At 54.3% G+C, this 20779-nt stretch overlaps 1 protein-coding gene across 1 annotated transcript in view; it reads left to right on the top strand.

Annotated features, from left to right (window-relative positions):
• The first annotated feature begins 430 nt into the window (after positions 1-430).
• SLC9A1 (solute carrier family 9 member A1) overlaps positions 431-20779 on the top strand; it is a 44860-nt gene continuing 24511 nt past the window's right edge. Inside the window, exon 1 of the mRNA XM_037498323.1 lies at positions 431-1561. Coding sequence (XP_037354220.1) covers positions 1210-1561 — 352 coding nt within the window. The 5' untranslated portion in view covers positions 431-1209. The remainder of the gene's footprint in view (positions 1562-20779) is intronic.

The following is a 20779-nucleotide window of genomic DNA, read 5'->3' as shown; positions in this document are numbered from 1 at the left end:
AGAGTACCCCTTTGCTACAGGTACTACTACTATCTCCATTATGGAGACTAAAGCTGTGGAACAGGGAGGTTAAGTAACTTGCTCAAGGTCACACGGTGACTAAATACATAAAATAGATCCTTGATCAGATTATTGGGAAACTTCATGAGAGTGAGGAAGTGGATGTGAATGTGCTTTGTAAATTGCAAAGTAATTTACCCATGTTAGAATTTGTGCATTTGGGACCTTTTTTTGTGGGGGGGGGGGCATCTCCGACTCTTCTTCCTCGTCCTGCACGGGACTTCCTCCTGCAGGCGATAGGGGTCGCTGCGCCGCGAGGGCGCTGACAGGTCCCTCTATCCTGCTGCACGGGCTGCTCGCTGGTGCCTATAAATAGCAGCTCCGGGCGCCGCCGAGCAGCAGTCGCTGCCGCCGCCGGGGCCGGGTCCAGGTCTGCAGCGATCTCTGGGGCTGGACGCGCAGGAACTGAAGCAGGGCCGGGGCGGAGCGCAGTGCCGCGGCAGGACCGAAAGGAGGGGCGTGTTGCTGCTGGCCCTCCGCGAGCCCCCCGCAGCCCGACTCGAGGTGCCCTCCGGCCAGGCCGCCTGCCTCCGCCTTCCGCCTCCCTCCATTTCCCCGAATCTCAGCCCGGCGCGCCTGCACCCCGGCCCTTCTCTGGGTGGGGAGGCTTCCCCGTCGCTTTCTCGCTTGACTCCTTCCTCGCAGTCTGGACTCCCAGGCCCCCCTGTGCTTTACCGGGGTGGGTCCCACCTCCTGCGGTTCCCTTCCCTGAGCTGGGCTCCCTGCCCCTTCCCTTAGCCCAGTCCCAGTTCCTCAGTCACTTTGCTCAGCGGAGGGTCCCAGCCTCCTCTCTTCCTTTTCCTTGCCTGGAGTCCAACTCTCCTGTCCCTTCCTCTGTGCCTCGGGCGCCTTCTCTTTCCCCTCCCCATCTCGCAGGCCTGGAGTTCCAGACCTTTTTGTCTCCCCTGGTGGTCCCTCCTGGGTCCTTGTCCCTCTTTCTTGGCTTGGAGTTCTGGATCGGGAACTCAGCCTCCTTCCAGCGCCAGTCTCCCCAGAGGACTGCTTCCACAAAGATACCTCTCAGAAACATGAACTTTTCCTAAATGCTAGCCCAGTCTCCTTCCACCTGCTGACCCCTTGCTACCTATGTCCCAGGTCTTACTCTAACTTTGCTAAGGGTCAAGGCCTTCGGGTCTGAGGAAGCGCGCCATGCTCCTGTGGTCTGGCATCTGTGGCCTCTCTCCACCAAGAATCTTCCCTTCATTGCTGGTGGTGGTAGCCTTGGTGGGGCTGCTGCCTGTTCTCAGGAGCCATGGCCTCCAGCCCAGCCCTACTGCCAACCCCATCCGAAGCTCAGAGCCACCACGGGAACGTTCCATTGGGGATGTCACCACTGCCCCACCGGATGTCGTCCCTGAGAGCCGCCCTGTCAACCGGTCTGTCACTGAACACAGCATGAAGACGCGAAAGGTCTTTCCAGTTCTGGGCATCGACTATGACCACGTGCGCACACCCTTCGAGATCTCCCTCTGGATTCTGCTGGCCTGCCTCATGAAGATAGGTAAGTCTAGTTTGTTCCAGTGCTTCTGCCACCCCCGCACTGGTGAGCTTCTTGCTCCTCTCTTACTACTTGAGCCTTCCCAAGAATGAGGGTCTGGATAACTGTGACATAGGCAGCCTCCATAAGGCCATCTTGGTCTTTCGCAAAGTCGAACTCCGTGGCCTCCCAAGATGGGAGCCAGCATCATGTGTGGGAAAGAGCAGGATTACAGCATGGGATGTTTCTGGTGCTCAGTACCTTCAGCAGGGTTTCTGGGCTTGGCAAATTGCCTTTGGTTGGGTCAGACCTCCAGGGGAGCCAGGCACCCAGCTGTGTGTGAGACTAAGAGGAGTGTCTTCCAGCAAGTGGTTCAGTTGGCTTTGTCAACAGCAACCAGTGCAGTTACATGCTTCATGGGAGGATGTTCCAGGATGGGGTGTATCTCTACTCTGTTGTCTGAGGAGTTTGAGTGGGGCATCTGTGCACTGGAGATTCACAAATGTGGTACAACATGCGGGGGTCTCCATATTCTCACCTTCCTCCATCCCTAGAATGTTACCTGACAACTTTGCCCGTGTGAGCTGGTTGGGAGCCTCTGAGTCAGTTCTGGCCCGGGAAGGCCATTCCCTATACAGTGTATGGGACAGTTTATAGGGCTAGGGGGGTGGGAGTTGTGAGGGTTGAAACTTGGTTAGACCCCAGCTCACCTCCAGTTTGGCACCCAGCTGTGTCTCAAGGTGCTGTCTGGGCTGGATAGTGGAGATAACCTGCTGCTCAGCCATGTAGGGAGGGACAGGTAGAGGGGCTCTGGATGTTCTGATCTGAAGATACTTTGAAACATTCTTTTCAGAAGAAACAGAAAAGTTGTCCCCTTCCAGGGGGTTGATTCCCTTCTAGGCCTAAGCATTCTGCTCTGTAGGTGATTGATGGCATTTTCAGGAACCTGTGTAGCCCAAAAGTCCCTGGAAGTGGTGTCCAGAGGGGCTTTGAGAGCTGCCTTTGCTTTTTTTAGCCCCCAGTTGAGCTGTAGAAGGCATAAGGGCCTGGGACTCTGCCGGTTGGGGCTTGGGGAGTTTGTGACTCTTGGCAGGAAGCCCTGCAGTTTTCCCAAGGACGCACAGGAACTGAGTGGTAATGCCAGGCTGGTGTGAGACAGGCTCTGAAACATGCTGCAGGAGAGGACTGGTGCCTCTGTTACGACAGATCCAGGAGCTGGCTTCCAGGTGTGGGGCTTTGGTGCTATGACAGTGACAGGGCCTGTACATGAAGCTGGGCCACCAGCACCAGCATCTTGATGACAACCATCTTCTTGGAAAAAAAATCAAGGACTGGGCACGGGGAGCCATGTGTACTGATTCTGATAAATGCATGACCTTGAAAAGCTGGGGCCTTTTTCTGCAGGTCTCGCCCATCTGCAAAACTGGCAAGAATCTCCAAATTTGACCACATCAGTTGAGTCGTGAAACCGTGTGTCTTACTTTGTTGTAAGAGGCTTAATTTGTTATAAGTGATCATGATGTGTCATTTGCCTGTGTGAGAGCAGGAAGAGACCTCACAGCACTGTATATAAATTGCCCTCCTCTCTCCAACCTCCTCACCTCCCAGCACACCTGGCATTTGTGTTAGGACCTTGGGACTGGTACACACACTGCAGGTCTCAGTACTGTCTGGTGGGATGACAGCATGACTACAGAGACCCTCCTCTGGGCAATCAGGAGTTTGACCCCTAAGGGGGTCAGGCTTGGACTGCTTTGTTCCCACCAGCACCTGTGCCCAGGACCCTGGGCATCTGGAGGACAGAGATGGTGCCATAGCAAGGGTGTCATTCTAGACTAAGTTAGGAAACTTGGCTTCTCATCCCACTACCCTCTGTGACCTTGAGTCACTCTTACCTCTCCATCTGTCAATTGATCGTTGTGGTCCCTTCCAGGGCTGACATTTCTGCCATTCCACTGACTTGGGTAACTCTGGCGAGTCATTCAGCCTTGTGCCTCAGTTTTCCCATGATAAAATGAGGATATGATGTTCCAGTAGTCTATCTCTGGCTTGGAAAGGCATTTCTCTGCCTCTGAAAACAAAGGAGTCCCAGATCTGGCCACCCTGGGGAAGGGAGTAGAGGGAAAGGAAACCCAAAGAACTCAAGGGCCTTGTTCAGGAGGCAAAAATGAGAACCCATTTTCCGCCCTTACCTTTGCAGTGAGAACTGAGTTTCGATAAGCTTTCTATCATGCTGTCACTTTCGTGCATGGGGGAAATAATGCTAAGTAACGGCCATGCTGCTGATGTGAGCTGACATGAACGAAAGCACATAAAACTGACCTTGTACTCCGGGGAGCACTCGTAAGTGGTGGCTGTCCCTGTTGGTATTTTAACCACCTAAGGCAGCACACCCTATCTCAGCCTCCCACAGTCTTCCTCTGAGGCCAGAGGGTCACAGATCTCTCAACCCTTGGCCGCCACTGGCTGTCCTTAAGGTTCCAGGGCTTGGGACTTGTTCTTTCTTTCACTTAAACTGCCTCTAGGCTTCTCCTGGGGATGGAGAGGGGTGGGGAGAGTGAGAGGAAATGGCACCAACTGACTTAGGAGATAGGGTTGGGGGGCTGAGACCGTGCTCCCTCTGCAGTGTCAGATACCCAAGCAGTAGGGAGTTCATTTTGGGGTTCAGCCTGTTCTCTCAGTGCCCGGCGTGGGAAGGAGCTATGTCAGAGGCCTCATTCTGTCATCTCTGGCAGTGCTTCCCTTGCCAAGTACCCTCCTTTCAGAATAGAGTGCTGTGCTCAGTTCTTATTCCCTCTCATTGAGCAGAGCCTTAGGTAGGTGCTCCCAGGGTGGGGAGGGGGGAGGGAGGGTAGGGGGAGGGTAGGGCTAGAGCTGAAGTTCTAGAATACTTCTGGGTTCTCTTCCAACTGACTCAGTGGGTGGCAGGAGGCATGTCTGGGCCTTTTTCCTCTCTCTGACAGCCAGAGGTTCTTGCCTTTTCCTAGGCAAGAAGGGGCTAGTGGCATGAGGGGGTTAAACTCTTGGGAGAGCTATGAGGTCTCCAAGCCTTAGGTGACGTCTCCAAGCCTTAGATGACGTCCACTCTCAACTTTGTGGTTTGGACTCTGCATGAGTTTTGCTTTGTCCCCAGTTCACCTGCATGTCAGTCCAGTGCCTGTTACAAGGGAAGGACCTCACTGTAACCCCGCTCTGGCAGCCCCTGCACTTGTTTACCCATATCTCTGACCTGGAACCTCCTGGCAGAGGCCTGGGAGCCCATAAAGCAGGTATTCATCTTGTCTCCTGACCAGGGACAGAAAAGCCTTCCTTTGTCTCTCTACATCTTTGTTTTGGTCTTTGCAAGGCGTGTCCTGCCATTTCTCCCCTAGAACAAGTCTGTGAATAGGGGATCGTTATCCACTGGACATGCATGGCTATCAGACCAGCCACTGGTTTCCTGTGAAAATAAGACTTACTCACCTCTCCCACTTCTCAAAAGAAGACAGCTTAAAGGTCACTTTGAAACTATCACAAGAAGCCCAGATGGGACACTCTTAAAAGAAAGAGGTGACCTTTTTCTTTCTGGAAAAATAGCTAACTGAATGGAGGGCAGTGGGTGGGGGGAGGTCAGCTGGGGACTGGGTAGAAACCTCCATATGGGGACTAAGCAGAAACCTTCCGTGTTTTCAGAAGCTCCAGGGTACTTAGAGGACTTAGTTGGTCAAATTGCCTGAACTTCATTCAGCTAGGTGCCCATGAGCCCGCCTTTTTTCTCAACCATTCCCCATCCAGCCCTGCCAGCTCTGGTGAAAAAGAAAGACTAGGTCAGAAAGCCTGCCCTCTGCCCCGTCCCCTGATTCCTGTGTGACCGCGGGCCAGGCTCCTTACTTCTTTGAACCTGACTTGCCTCATCAGTGAGATGCTGCCTTCCTCTTCCAGGACCGATGGGGAGTTGGAGTACGGGAATGTCCACACAGTGCCCAGCTCTTTGGGCAGCTTCCAGGGCCTGTTCAGAGGCCTCTCCCTTTGGACCCTCTTCCCAGCCCACAGTAGTTGCTTTCACTTCTCCCTCGAACCCGTTTCCCTTATTTTTCATCCACAATCTTGGCATTAGGCCTCGCCTGCCCTGTGATATCTCTTCTGTTAGCATGTCTGTGTATGTGTGTGTTAATAAGAATTACCTCTTATTGAGTGTCTGCAGAGCAGTAGAAGGCATTTTATAAAAGCAATCTCATAATCCCCTTCTAAAATCATCTGAGATAAAAGCTCTCTGTTTTGAAGATGAGGAAATAATTCAAAGATTGCAGTGTATTTCTGGCATGGCCTCCTCCAGGGGTGCAGCTGCATGGCCTGCCCTTCAAACTCCCCTCTGCAGATGTCCTGAGATGGTGCCCACTTCCCTGCACCGGCCATTGGGAATTTTAAGACTCCATCTAGGGGCTGCCAGACGTCACTGTGGGCCCCTTTTCCCTGCCCTGGGAGAACTGAAGGTTCTGTACCAGCTTTGGGCCCATCCTCAGCCCCAGGCATCTGCAGGGGTGCACCTTGGTCCCACACTTGGCCAGGCCTACCCTTATCCTTTGATGGTGGCCCTGCCTGCCATCTGTTAGCTGGTGCCCTCTCAGTGGTGTGGCCAGAGCATACTTCTCTGCTTGCACAGGGGAGTGCCAGTTAATGAGTGGTTTCCTGCAGCCAGCAGAGGGTGGCTAACCTTGGGATAATGATCTGCCTCTGGGACTAGGTTGCTTTTGGTTACTTTCAGGGCCCAGCAGGGTCTTCTGAGAGGTAGCTTTTGTGTTGGGCGCAGGTGGCCCAACTTTCTTTTGCCCCGTAAGGCAAGCAGAACTTAGTAGTAATCCTCGCTAATACCGTAATTTGTTTCCAAAGCGCTAGCATAGGCAATATTTAATTCTGCTCTTCTTAATAGTCCTGTGGATTCACATAGCAGATAGTATTGATGTACCCATTTAACATCTAAGGAAACTGAGTTTCAAGTTGTGACAATGCCTGAGTTACTTAGCAAGTAAGTGGCAAAGGACCAGGTCCTGGACTTTTTAAACCCAAGGTCTGATCCTCTTTCCTGCCTGACTGACATGCTGGGTCACTGCAAGGACCATGGAGAGCTAGTGGTCCAAAGGGACTTTGAGGAGAGTGCATAACCAGACACATGCACACTGGTTACCCGAACGGTCGTCAGGAGGGACATCAGTTCCCTGCAGGAGGAAGGGCTGAAGGGGCACTGGTCTGGAACCCAGGTCAGCCCAGGTCAGCCCAGGTCTGACTTCTTATCAAGCCCTGAGTTTCTCCAGGAGCAGAAAGGAGAGGCAGAGAAGTGGATTACTGGATGGGATGGGTGGGGTGGGGTGGGGTGGGGGAGAGGTCAGGCAATCTGAGATCTGGCCATATCTCTCTCCTGCCTAGCTGTGTGACCTTAAGCACAAAGCACAACTTGTCTGAGCCCGCTTCCTTATTTGTAGATGTTAAATATTTGTTACTTATATTTGCTGCCGTTTATTAAGCTCCTATTTCAGAGGCTGTGGCAGGCACTCATAGGATTAGAAAACACTGGGGTTTAAGCCCAGATCTGTGTGACTTCGGCGCCCACGTCTATTTCCATCACCGTGCCCTGGTTCCCTTTCAGCTCAGAAGTTTATTTTTCCCACAGTCATTTTGAACAGGAAAGGTTTAAAGACTTCTGTCTGTCAAGTCCTGGCTGCCCTGGATCATTTCTAAGGTTTGCAGGGAAGCGGTGACCTGCTCCAAGTCCCACAGCGCGGCAAACAGCTCTTCTCAGAAGTGGTGGCACTGAGAACACAGGGCGGGCAGGGAGGCACCGAGGGGCCCAGCTCCCTGTGGGAATGCCACCCTGCTCACAGCCTGCCTCCTTCCCCCACCTCTGCCCGACACCCTCTTTTCCTTCCACGGTGGGGAGAGAAGGCTCACTCAGCAAACCCAGGACCCAGCTTATCCCTGAGTCATCCATCGCCTGTGTGGGCCTCGCTTCGTAGCACTCACTCCCCCCTGCAAAAGTCTGAGTCAGACATGTCTCCCCAAGGTTGTCTGCACGCACCGCACTGGGCCAAACCGTCTCTTTAGATGCCGATAAACATCAACTGATACTTTAAGGCAACCCGTGATTATATGTGGGTATTTTTAATCTTATGGGCTAATCTAATTTTAACTGAACTAAGTTTTGGATTGGGCCTGGAGAAGTGTCCTACCCACTTTCCTGGGATCATGCTGACTTTGTTTTCCTCCCCCTATAGCTCATTTAACCTGCACGACCAGTTTAGGGGTATAATAGGCCAGATCTGACCCCTGAGTTCTAATACTGATTTATTGAGAACCTGGAGTTTCTCAAGTTCCCCCAGCAAGTTCTTCCCTGAAAAGCTGTGTCCACAAGCATGCTGTGTCCAGTGCAGTTAAAGATGAGAACCTGTTCTTTTTAACCCTTACTGTCCCTTGGGGGACCCTTTCCCTCAGCCCAGACTGGTCCTTCCGTCATGCTCAGCCTGTTTGTGACCAGGCCCCTGAAGGTGGAGGGCAACTTCACAGCTGTGTGTCAGACAGAGCCCACAAAGGCTGTGTCTTGGCTGGCTGGCCAGACTGAGAGCGGCCTATTCTCCTGTTCAAGCTGGGGTAGAAGAGGCAGGTCAGCCCGGTGGTGGTCCAGCCCGGAGCCAAGAAGAGTGAAGGCCAGGCCCTGCTCATGAGGAGCTTCCAGTCAGCTCAGAAAGTGGTGGAACCTACATGAGGGCTGGGCTGACTCCTGGCACAGTTCAGAGGGCAGAGCAGTCCCCGAGGCCAGGGATGGTGAGGAAAGGCTTCTCCAAGGAGGTGGAACTTGAGCTAGTCTTGAAAGATGGAGCAGTATTAGATAAGCAGGCAGGACAGAGCGCACCGATGCACAGAAGCCCCATGAGGACAGGGCCTTTGTTTGCTTCCTTATCTGTGCCTGAGAGTGAGGGGAATGAATGAGCAAGGACCGACTTCTGTACAGAAATAGGGTCCAGATGAAGCCTTTGGAGCAGACAAGAAGCCAGTTTGCTCAGAGAGGAGAGAGCAGAGCAGGGTTGGAGAGTCTAGTGGCCAGACTGAAAGGGAGCTGAGCAGAGCTTGGAGAGCAGCACTCAGAGATGCTTCAGGCGCCAGCCTGGGTGTAAGCCTGCTGCCTGGCCTCCTCCATCTCTCCCTCCCACCCTCTCTTCCTCCCTCCTCCTCCCTCCCTTCCCCCCTCCCTCTTGTCTCTCAGCTTGGCTCTAATGGAGGATCTGCCTGGCATTCTCTGGGCTGGGTAGGGTCGCTTTGGGAAAGTCTGGGTATGCCCTCGGTTGGTGTAAGTAAAAGCGAGATACCAGAGCCTCCTCAGAGAGCTGCCCAGAGCCCTAATTGAATTAGGCTTTTCTTAGGAAGATCCCTTAAACCATCAACCGCACTGTGACTGTGAATTAATGAGACCAGTTGGTCATAAACCATGCAGAAGGCTATTTTATTAATTTATAGTTGTACCTGGGCAGGTTGACTTACGGCTTCTCTTTGTTTTTATGTCTGTGTTTGGGGTGGACTGGGGCTAGAACCTCCTTTCTGTGACCGATTTACTTTTATCATACAAATAAATAAAACATGTTCATGGTTAAAAGACAAACTAACAAAAATAAAACCTAACAGTACAGAGTGGTGGGTGTCTAGTCAAAAGTAAAAGTTCCCCCCTCCTCACCTCTGTCACGCTCCCCAGGGGTTACCACTGTTAACTTGTGCACCTTCCAGAAGTCCCCAATGCAGACACTGAGTGTGGGAACAGATTCAGCTTTCATAAAGCCATTCATGTAAAGGCAAAGGGCCCTAGGCCGGGAATCAGGGACCCGGGACTAGTATTGGCCTGTAGTAACTTATTTTGCCTCCCTGGGCCTTTATTTCACTGTCTGTCAACTTCGGTTGTTTTAAAGACTCTGGGGCTTTCCAGCTGGAAAAGCAGTGATGCCAGGGAAGCCCCTGGCCCCGGAAGACCCCGGGCAGACTGAGACCCTCAAGGGAATTTCTGCAACCCCATCCTTTGGGGGATGGGCTAGGGCCTTCAAAGCACAGAATTTTCAAGTACAGGGTCATGGTCACCTGCAATTCTAGCTCAGGGTTTGGGGGTTGAATGAATGGGCCCACAGAGAGCCAGCTCTCTTGCTGGGGAGGCGAGACAGTACACAAGGGAGAAAGCACAGGTGGGAAATTGTGTGGCTCAGGCTGGGTGCCAGGAGAATCAGTGGGAGAAGACATGAGGCATGGCTGCCTGAAAAGGAGGTGGCTTTGGATGGTGGGCCAGGTGGAGAAGAGAAATATCATTCGGAAGGACTTGCTGTAAGAAGGGATCCTGGCCTAGGTGGCAGCTGGGCCAGATGACCTGCTGTTCTTCTAGGATCTAGGTTTCTAAGATTTTTCCTGAGTGTATGATGTTATTCAGGAGACCCATGGAACCCCCCTCCCCCAATAATCTGCAGAGGTGTGTTTTTATCAGAAGGAGAAGGCCCATAGTAGCCACAGATTCTCAGAGGAATCTGCCCCCAAAAGGTTTCAAGCTTCTGCTCTCAAGGATACAGGGTTTTGGTACTTTCTTTTAAGATTTTTTTTTTAAATTTTATTTATGCATACAAGAACAGGGGTTTAGGTCAGAGGTACTGGGGCAGGTGGGGGGGGCGGGGCGTGTGAGAGGATTCACCAGAGACAGAGTGGGGAGCAGAATAGGTGGATCTACTGAAATACACTGCTGAGGGGAGCAGCAGGAGCAACAGGAGAGGTCTGCGGTGCCATGTGGATCAGCTCCCTGGCCAAGGGTCCAACTCATGCTACAGTGGCTTCAGATTGCTTCATAGTGCTGAGACTTAACCCTTTGTGCTTCCAGGGAGGCCCAGTTTTGGTACTTAATCTGGAATGGGAGGGGCTAGCTTGGGGGCCATGGGGAATGGACCCGGTCAGAGTGAGTAAGCAGTGTCCTGGGAGGGGAGACGGAAAGAGGACTCAGTCAGAAAAACTTTTCTGCACCGGGGACCATGACAGATGCAGCAGTTCCTCAGGCCCTGGACACAGGGAAGGTACTGGTGCTTTCTGCCCCCTGGTCTGCTGGTTTCCATGATGAGCCCAGCTCACACCTAAGGAAGGTGTAATTCAGGTTAGGGTCCAGATACCCCCAAGCCTCTGTTAGGGAAAGCAGCTGCCTTTGAGGGCCAGAAACAAGGGTGAGCTCTAAAGGGAGTAGATCTTGTGGGGCGGTGCTAGGAGCCCCAGTTGGCCTCTGTTGTTTCCTGGACCATGTCTCCCTTTCCTATTCTCATCCTACTGCTGGGAGTAAAAGGAAAGAATATTGTTCTCCCTTTAGAATGTCAGAGGTAGAAAGAACCTCATCACAGGCTGTGGCCTCAGTGCCCAAAGAGGAAAAGGATCCAGTTCTCTCACCTCCAGGTGCCCAGAGTCACACATGAATTAGTGGCAGAGGCAGCTCTCCCTGCTCTTTGAACTATTCCAGGGGTCTCTAAGCTGAAAGAGTCTGGATCAAGAGGAGGGGCTGTGGTGTTTGGCCTGGATGTTGGTACCTAAGCATCAGCAGCTGTCCAGTAGGCCCTGTCAGCCTGGCCGGGCCACCTCCGGCTGGAGTATCTATTGGAAAGCTATTCCAGGCAGGGAAGCCATTTGGCCTAGGCCACACCCTTGCAGCAGTACCAAGTGCTAGACTCCGACCTCTGAGCTGGCTGAGCACCTTCTGCCCTCACCCTTTGAGTCTCTGGCCTTTGTAGTCCATCACCATTCAATGCTGTGCCTGGGTGCTGTGCTTTTTATAGTATCTTTGCCATCAAACCAGTTATAGGCTCCTTATCAATCCTGGGTCCTGGGTCAGGGCCCACAGGAATCTGGATGCCGTACCAGGTAGGTAGGATGCCAGCCTGAGGAGGGGCCAGCTCACCTAGCTGAGCACAGCCCAAGTCTCCTATTATAGCTGGGTGGGGGAGGGAAGCCCGGGCCTGCCCTGCCCTTCCGGGAGCCCGGCCAGTGGGGTGAACAGAGATGCAGAGCTGAGTCGCGACTGGTCTGAGAAATATCATGTTGATGCGTGACTGGGGTGCAGTTCAAGGTGCAGATGGAATTCCATGAGGGTTCAGAAGGCAGAAGGACCTTCCCTCCTGGGAGGATTTCAGGAAGGTTTGGTGGGGAGAATGGGGGGTGGGCGTTGACATTGGCCTTGAGGGTAGGCAGGATGTAGATGAGTTGCTGGAGTGAAGCAGGTCTTCCTGGGCACTGCTGGAAGCTCCCCTGGGGCAGCCCTCTGGGTTGAAGGAGCATCCCAGGGCTGGGCCCTGTGAAAACAGTGTGGGGTCAGGAATAGGCTCTGCAACCGGACAGACCTGGGATAGAGCTCGACTCCCCCACTTCGAGTAGCTTCCCCTCTGAGTCTAACTTGACTTTGAGGATCACAGGGCAATGCCTGGCAGGGATGTTAGGAGGGTTCAAGGTGGCACAGAGCTGGGCACATTATGAACACCCAGTAAGTGGTGGCACTCTGGAGCTGTTCCAGGATCGTGAGGAAGAGGAATCCCACATGCCTTCACTTTCTCCTGAACCTCCCAGTAAGCCAGACTTACTGATGCCCTACTGTGTTCCAGTGCTATGCTGTGTTCAGCGGTACAGCGGCTAGCAACAAATAATGGTTATTCTTTCAATGAGGACACCCCTAAGGTGGCTCGACCAACATATATCAGGAAACCTTCTAGGGAGATACTGTTATTTTCCTCTTCACAAGTGGAGACAGAGGCACAGAGAGGTTAGTGACTTACGTTAGCCACATTGTGGTACAGCTGAAGTCAGACCCAGGCCTTCCACTGTAAGGCCTGTGCTGTTTCTCCTGCCTTACAGTCCTTTAACCACCTTGCTGGAGTAACAGACCTCACTGCTTAAAACATTTAAGGAGCAAAGCACGTTTTGTGTGAAAACCTGATGTGCAGCTATAAAAGTACTACGTTTTGCAGAACAGATGATGGTTTTTAAAATAGGCCTTGCTGTGATCAGGTGCCAGGGGAACTGGGCCAGTGCTGAGGGCAGAAGGCTCTGCCACATCCTCGCTGCATCACATGGTCCAAGCCTCAGTTTCCCCAGTTAGTAGGGCAATGTCTATAAAGCCCTGAGAACATTGTAAGCTTCAGAGTGGGAGTTACCGCTACTCCTTAAGCATTATAAGGAAGAGGAAATGAGGGTGGGGGCTGATTTTAGGTGTGTGGGCTGGAGGGCATGGGGTGGGGCTGAATGTCACCTGCTGGTAGTGGGTGCTGGGGGTTGTGCAGAAGAGACCGTGAGCTGAAGTGTGTGAGCTTGGTTGGGAGTGGGGGACACACATTGATCCGTGCCTCATAAATGCAGTGCTGAAGATGTAAAGATGAATAAATATAACCTAGCCTCACGGGAGAGGCCCGCATGTAAACAGCCCCATGTGATGCGCTGTGAATGCCGCAGCTGTGGGTACACTGGAGGAGTTGGGTGGGCGGTAGAGTGGGGAAGGCTTCCCGGCTCCTGGAGGTTAGGTAGGAGTTTGTTCCACTCCCTCGGAGGGAGGAGCTGGGAGAGGCATTGACAGGCATAAGGCAGCGCCAGAGATAGTGCTCTGGCCTTTGCTTCTGAAACCCAGTTGGGCTTTCTCCACCCCCTTCACCTCACCTCAAACACACTTCTCCCACCTGTCTAGCTGGCTCCCTCCCTGTGGGGCAGTGGATTCTAACCAAATGTGTCACCGTTATGTGGGCGATTAGGTGGAGGCTGCCGTCAGTGGAGGCTGAACTTGTAGGGGGCTCTGCTCCCGCATCCCTGTCTCAGGGTCACCACAACCCTGAGGGGTGCCAGTCATCCATCTGCCTTCACCCAAGGACGATTGAGTGCTTGATGATGGCTGGGCTGTTGCCCTGAAGGCCTCGGGGATGGGGGACACGCCTGGGCTGAGCAGGGAGCAGTGGCCATGGTGCTGGTTGCCTTCCAGAGACAGAGTGAGGGTAGCGTATTCTTCGGGGGTCCCGGCTGCTAAAGCTCTGAGAAGAGGGTGTGAGTGGGCACCTGAGAGGAGGCCCAACCAGCTAGGGGGAGTCTGGACGGGGTGGGGGGGTCGGAGAGAAGATTGCGTAGACGGGCTGGGCTGGATTGAATTCCCAAGCACCTCGAACTCCAGCCACATGGGTGCCGACGGTGCCAGGGCTTCTCAGGCTGGCGGAAAGCACAGGGCCCTGAGTACAGAGCTCGCCCCCTTTTTTTTTTTTTAAGATTTATTTATTTATTTATTTATACAAGCACTGGGTACAGTCAGAAGCACGGGAGGGTGAGAGAATTCACCAGAGCCAGAGCGGGGAGCAGAGCAGACAGAGGGACCGAAGCACACTGCTGAGGGGAGCAGCGGGCGGCAGGAGAGGTCTGCGCGCCATGTGGGACCCTCCTCCGGTGGCCGGGGAGCGGCCGGGGATCGAACCGACGCTGCAGAGGCTGCGGGCAGCTTCGCAACCCAGCGCTCAACCGCTGCGCCACCGGGGAGGCCCCAGAGCTCACCCTTTACCCCGTCTCCACTTCTGCTCTCCCTGCCCAAGCCAGGAGCCTGTCTAACCTGGGACACCGTGGCCAGAACCGTCTCCTGCCTGTAGTCTGTTCTCTCAGACTACAGGCCCAGAGGTGTGAGCCAGAGCACCCCTGCTGACAGCCTTGAAGTTGCTTCTTAATGAACTTGAGATAAATCCAGGAGCTATGGCCGGCACCTCTGCCCACCTCTGCCTGCTGCTCTTTCCCTTCCCCACTCATCCCAGCCTCCTTGGGCTCCTCAGACACACCGAGCCTCACTGGCCTGTCCGTCCATGCAGTGGTCCCACTTGCCTGTCCCAGCCCATACACCCCCAGGCCCGCTCCCTCAGTCAGACCTTTCTTCAGCGAGGCTGCCCTGCCCACCAGTCTAGTGTGTGGCACACCTCCAGACACCCCCACATCAGACTCTGTTCTGGGTGCTAGGGGCAGAGCCAGGAGCAAGAGGAGGAAGTTCCTGATGCGGTCCCCCCTCCCCGCCGCTAGCGTGGGGAGTTAGACAGTGGGCACAACGTCAGTGGCCACAGGAGTAACTGAGAGATTCGGGCTACCCTGTATGATCAGCAAAGGCCTCCCCAAGGAGGTGACTTTTGAGCTGAGCAGTGGCGAGGAGCCTGGCTTTCCAAGGCCAGGGGCCTTGCAAGGTGTGTTTGAGAAGCCCAGAGTGGAAGAAGAGGGAAGGCAGAATGTGAGAATGAAGAGGAAGCAGGGGCGGGTAGTGCTGGGCCTGACTAGGTGCTGTGAGCGGGAGTACTGTGATGGTGGTTAGACCTGGGGGGGGAGGGGAATGTGCAGCAGCCCGGGAGCCAGAAGGAGAGTTGGCTCTGGCAGAGCAGGTCCCTGGCCCACAGCTCCCTGGTCCCTCCCTGGTCCACAGCTGCTTTGCCCAGGCCTGTCAGAGCAACGAGGGTGAAGCTTCCAGACAGACACCTCTGGCCAGTCCAGACTGGGATGGGAGCTCTGTGCTGGGAAAGCCTTTCCCAGGGAGCAAGGATCGGGAATAGAGCAGGAAAGAGTGAGGGCACGTGAGGAAGGGAGGGGCTGAGTGGGGTGCCAGGCTCTGCTGGAGTCCTGCCCCCTCCTGCCCAGCTCAGCGCCCACAGGCAGGCGGTCACCAGACCCGTCACGTGGGAGGCATGGCACCGCCAGCACCAGGCCCTGACATGCCTGCTCCCCGCCGAACCCTATGGTCCCACGGGGCCTGGGGAGTTGTCAGGCCCAGAAGGAGCAGGCCCAGAATCAGAAAACCAGCATCTGATGCTGGAAGGGATGCTGGAGACTGCACCGAGATCCAGGGGGTATAAATAGAAAACAGATTAAAAGGCTGGGCATCCGGGTCCTGGATTTGAATCCTGAGCCGGCTGGCAGGCATGTGGTCCTGGGGGTGCAGAGCTGTGGGGCACACCTAGTGGTGAGGGCTTCTTATGTCTGGTGAACAGCCCCTGCCCCACCCTCTCGAGTCAGAGGAGGAAGCAGGAGGCCCAATCGGAAATGACTTGCCCACAGGTCACTGGGGTTAGTGCAGTGACTTTCTTGTGATGGTGTAAGGGTCCTTCTTTCCTGCCCAGTTTCCTCTGGAACAGCCCCCGTTCCTTCTGCAGGGGCAGGCGGTTGCCCCCAGGCCTCCCCTCTTTATCTTGCCTCTGAACACCTACTATGCCCCAGGCCCGGCAGTGTGGGAGGTGGCGGTTTTGTGTGGGAGATAAGCATGTAAACAGCTAAAATACAAGGCAGGCTGGAGTGACCCAGGGAGGCAGCACAATGCAGCGTGGGCCCCGGCACAGACGTTCTCCATTATGGCCCTGCCGCTTAAAATGTGGTGGGATGAGCCCTGAACCCAAATGGGGACCCCGAAGGCAGGCCACTGATCCAGAGCAGAGGGCCAGGCTCTCCTGTAGGTGTGGGAACTGCAGGGGTGTTAGGGGAGGTCCAGCCTGGCCGGCCTGTGTTTAGGGTTAAGGCTTTCCCAACAGGTGGAGAACGGACTCGATGAAGTTTTTCCCCAGTGTTCTTGGCTCTGGGAATTTTCCGCCTCCTCCCTCCATGGATAATTATCCTTCCTAGGAAACTGATCAGATGGGAAACTGCAGGAAATGGTTTAGAACAAGGATTGTGTAGGAGTTGGGGGGAGGGTGGAGAGGATGTGGCAGGGGAGGGGGATCCAAGCCAAGCAGCAGGAGGGGGCTTCTTTTGAGGGGGAAGGAGGGCAACCTGGGCAGGGCTGGAATTTAAAGCAGGGAGTGGGTGGCTTTCGGAGAACTGAGCCCCTCAAAGTTCCTCCACTCCTAGCCCCTGGTAGGAGGAGGGCATGAAGTTGAGTGGCAGGGTCCACCTCTTCTGGGTCAGTAGGAGCTGGGAAAGTGTGAGGCAGTGTTGCCCCATGCTCTGGGCCTAGCTCTTCTGCTCAGCGGTCACATGGTCCATGAGGCCTTCTGCATCTGAAATTCCATCATTGTGAGTCAGGGCCTGTTGTGGCAGGTGGGTGTGCACTGAGCACCCTTTCCTGGCCCAGGGCTCTACATCTCAGCATCTGGTGGGCCCAAGCCTGACTTGTGGGCTTGCCTTGGTCCCATTTAGCCTTGCTGTTTAATAGCAGCTCAGGGATGACCTCATGTAGTACCAGGCACACAGTGGCACAGAGACCGAGGCGTCAGGTGAACTAGGCTCTAGCAGGTGAGCAGGTGACTGATACATGGTGTCAATGATTAGCAGGGAGGAGCAAGCGGGTCCCCACGTCTGAATCATGCAGAGGCTGCCTATGCAGGGCCTGGATGGTGGTAACCCAAGGCAACCTTCAACACAGTCAGGAAGCCCTCCCTATAGCCTGGTAGCTGAGGGTTGTCAGAGCCCGGCAGACCTGGCTTTGACCCTCAGCTCCACTGCTGCCAACTCTTGTCACCTCAGGCTGATTACCTGACCTAGGAGAATCGTTTTTCTGGAGGTAATTTTCCCCCACAGAGTTTTTGTGTTATACCTTTTTATTTGAGGAATAGCATCCGTGCACACATATATTAGGGTGCACTAATCTAAAAGTGTACAACTTAGTGGTTATTTAAAAATGTTTGCATCCATGTTAACCACCACCCAGATCACAACAGGTCGGCTATGTTTCCCCTCAGGTCTGCTTGTGCCACCCCAAGTCTGCACCCCACATTCCTCTGAAGTAGCACTGTTCTGACTCCTGTCGTATCACTTGGTTGTAGCTCACATAAGCAGAATAGCACGACAGGTGCCTTCGAGCCTGGTGCTTCTGCTCAGCCTGCCCACGAGTCCTCTTGTCACACGGCCCAGGGGCTTGTCCTGCCAGAGGCCGTGCGGCGTGGCCTTGCGCAAACCACAGCCGGTTCACTCTCCTGTTGATGGGCACTTGGGTTGGGGCCCTTTTTTGACAGTTATGAATAAAGCCACTATGAACATTCTTATGCTCCATGGGGGTTTTGTGAGCATTAAATGAGATCATCTGTTAAGTATCCAGTACTGAGTTTTGACTCAGTGTAGAAGCTCAAAAAATCCCCCTACTCCAGATTCTTGTTGTTCACAAAAAAGAAAAATACCCCAAATGCTACATTAATATATAAAAGAAAAAAATTCAGGTCACGTCCCTTCCCCGCCCTTGCTCCTCAGAGCTGAGCATTCTTCACAGCCCAGGGGCCCGCCTGGGCTTATTCCCTACAGTTGTGTAACTTTCTTCTTAATAAAAATTATTTCATAAAAACAATCATGTGGTCCAAAGTCGTTGGCATCTTGCTTTTCCCCATTAAATCTGAGCCTTCAAGAGTCCCTTCCACTGTGGTGAGGGAGGGTCAGGCCAGAGCCCTGACCCAGTCCCCAGGAGCGGCTCCCTGACTTTCCTCTGTAGAACCTGGGGTCTGGGGTTGGGACCCCAAATACCCTGAGATTTGGTTTTCTTATTTTTAACATAGCTCCTGTTCCCATCTGAGAGGGGGCATGCTGAGGGTTAAGGACAAAGTACAAAGCAAGATGGAAAGTGAAGCATGTGGTTGTTGCGTAAACCCGTGGCTGCAGAGCTGGAGGCCTCTGAGGAGCAAGCCCAGCGCTTCCTCTTAACATGAGGAGGTCCTGGCGGGAGGGCCACGGAGTGGCCAGTGATGGTTCCAGAACGCGAGGCCTCCCTCTGAGGCGTCCCACTTTCCCACTCTCTCTGAGTCAGAGCTTGGCTCCCATGTTCTGAGTTTTATGTGCCTGGACCCTCTAATAGGAAAGAATGGCCTAGTCCCCCCACCTCACCCCTGGCCGACCCCACTGGGGTGACTAGAACCTCCAAGTAGTGATGCCTGCTCACCATCCTCTGGTCTAGCAGTACCATGCAGCAGCTGCCCTCTCTAGACTAGTGCCTTCCTTGTCCTAATGTACCCCCAGACCTGGGCCTCTGCCAGTTCCCCACAGAGCCCTCTCCCTCATCCCAAGAAGCCAAGCAAGGACCCCTGCCCTATCCTCTCAGACAAAGTCCTGGATTGACTAGTCTCTAGAGTCTTCTAGCCCAGGATTTGGATTTCCTGAGCCTTCGCCTTCGCCCTCGTGGCTTCTGCAGGAGGATCGAAACAGGTCCCCCAGACCTGTGAGATTAGAGCCTAGGCTGAGGCTCGTCTTTCTCTGACTGGCCTTTCTCTGACACACCTGCTTCTCCCGGAAGAATTCAGAGTGATAAGGTTTGCACAGGTGTCCCCGCTCTCCCAGTGTTTAGCCACCCCACGCAGTACCAGGCACCCAGTGGCAGAAGTGCCTTCTGAGGCCTGACTCCCGCCTCTCCAGAGCCACAGCTCAGGAGGAGGACCCCCATGGCAGTGATACCAGGGAGCCAGGCTGGGCCACCTGGGAGCGCCCTGTTGGTCTAGGTGCAGTTTGGGGAGAGGCTCTGACCCCTGGTGTCAGGGCAAAACTGTGGGGCCACACATTCAGGTGGCAGTGAGTGGTGATGTCGCAAAATCCCCAAACACAGGGGGCACTGCCACCTTAAACCAAGCACTTGCCTTGCACAGCAGCATGCAGGCCCTCTGCCTTCATCTCAGGTAGTTGTCATCTGACCCATGGAGGTGGGTGGTGGTGTCCCCGTTTTATAAATGAGGGCCCCACAGAGGTTAACTAGCTTACCCAGGCTCACACCAGACAGTGGTGAAACTGGCCTTGAATCCCAGGAAGCCAGACTGAAAGGACCATCTGAGGTCCTCCCCGCATGTGGCCGAGCAGCCCCAGGCCAGGGCAGTGTGAGGACTGCATTCAGAAAAGGTGTTCTTTCCATTCCGTTGATTACTCGGGAGCCCTCAATCATTAACATCCCTGCCTCACGAGGACTCCATCTGGAGGTCCAGGCCCTGCAGTGGCTGCTTCCCCATTCCTGCTGCCACAGGTGTCCCTGCCTCTGTGCCACGTGCGAGATCATGCCAGGCAGGTGCTGACAGAGGCTTTCTTTATTCCTTCCTGGCCACAGGCAGTGACTTCTGGCATGGGCCAGTGGCAGGCAAGGAGTCCGGCTGGCACTTCTCGCCTGCCTGGGGACCTGCACTCCCATCCTGTGGGCGGCTTCTCATAGATGGGCTGCTGGCCTCCAGCCAAGCACTCACTGCACAGCCACATCTGAGCTGAACTCGGAGCTGTGCCCGGAGGACCAAGCGGCACCGCAGGAAGCAGTAACCAGGATGCTTCCTACCAAGTTGCCTGGTGTAAGGGCAGAGCCTGGCCTCTGGGATCAAATACCAGTTTTGTTGCTTAGAGGCTATGTACCATTTGGGAAGGTCTTTAGACCCTGAGCCTCAATTTCTCTTCTGGAAAAGGGAAATATAGCGCTGACCTCCTGGCATGGCAGAGGTTAAATGAGAAAGTCTGGGGGCCTCCCTGGTGGCTCAAGGGGTTAAGCATCGCACTATGCAGCTATCCGTAGCCTCTGCAGCACAAGTTCGATCCCTGGCCAGGGTGGTGACCCACATGGCACAGCAGACCAATCCTGTCTCGTCCGCTGTTCCCCCCAAGCAGTGTATTTCAGTAGATCCATCTGTTCTGCTCCCCATTCTGTCTCTGGTGAATCCTCTCACCCCCTGCACCTCTGGCCTGTACCCCAGTTCTTGTATGCATAACTAAATCTTTAAAAAAAAATGAGAAAATCCAGCAGTCAGTGTTAAGTCTCCTTCCCACACTGGTGTGCAGCTGGAAGGCAGCACCGTGCCCCCCATGACAGGGCATACAGGTGTTAAGCAGGGGCCCTGCAGGCAGACCCAGGCCTGGGAGGTGCCCCAGAAGAGTTCCCTCCTCCTGCACTAGGGTGCCAGGCCTCCGTTCCCCTGCTGGCGAAGCACATGCACAAGCAGGCATATTGTGCTGTTGGGGTCTTAGAAGTTTAGAGAAGGTAGGTGGCTCACTCCAGGGTCACACAGCAAGCAGCAGACCAAAGTGAACCAGAGTTCCTGCCCTGGCACAGCAGGACAGAGAGCCAGGACTCAAGAGCTCGAGGCAGCATGGTTGGGCATCCGGAGTCAGAAGGACCAGGCCCCAGAGCCTGGGTTAAGTCCCTTCACCTTTCCCTGCCTCACTTTACTCAGCTGCAGAATGATGATGGTGATACCTACGTCAGATTTTCTGGAGAACCATGTGGAACCCCCCCCCCCATTCATTTCACATGAAGGGGATCTGGACCTACTGACTACTCATGCAAATGTCCCC

Source organism: Talpa occidentalis, unplaced genomic scaffold (assembly GCF_014898055.3).
Source record: "Talpa occidentalis isolate TD23 unplaced genomic scaffold, MPIMG_talOcc4v2.1 talOcc4.9, whole genome shotgun sequence".
Lineage (NCBI taxonomy): Eukaryota > Metazoa > Chordata > Mammalia > Eulipotyphla > Talpidae > Talpa > Talpa occidentalis.
The sequence above is the reverse complement of the archived record's forward strand: the minus strand, read 5'-3'. Positions and strand labels throughout refer to the sequence as shown.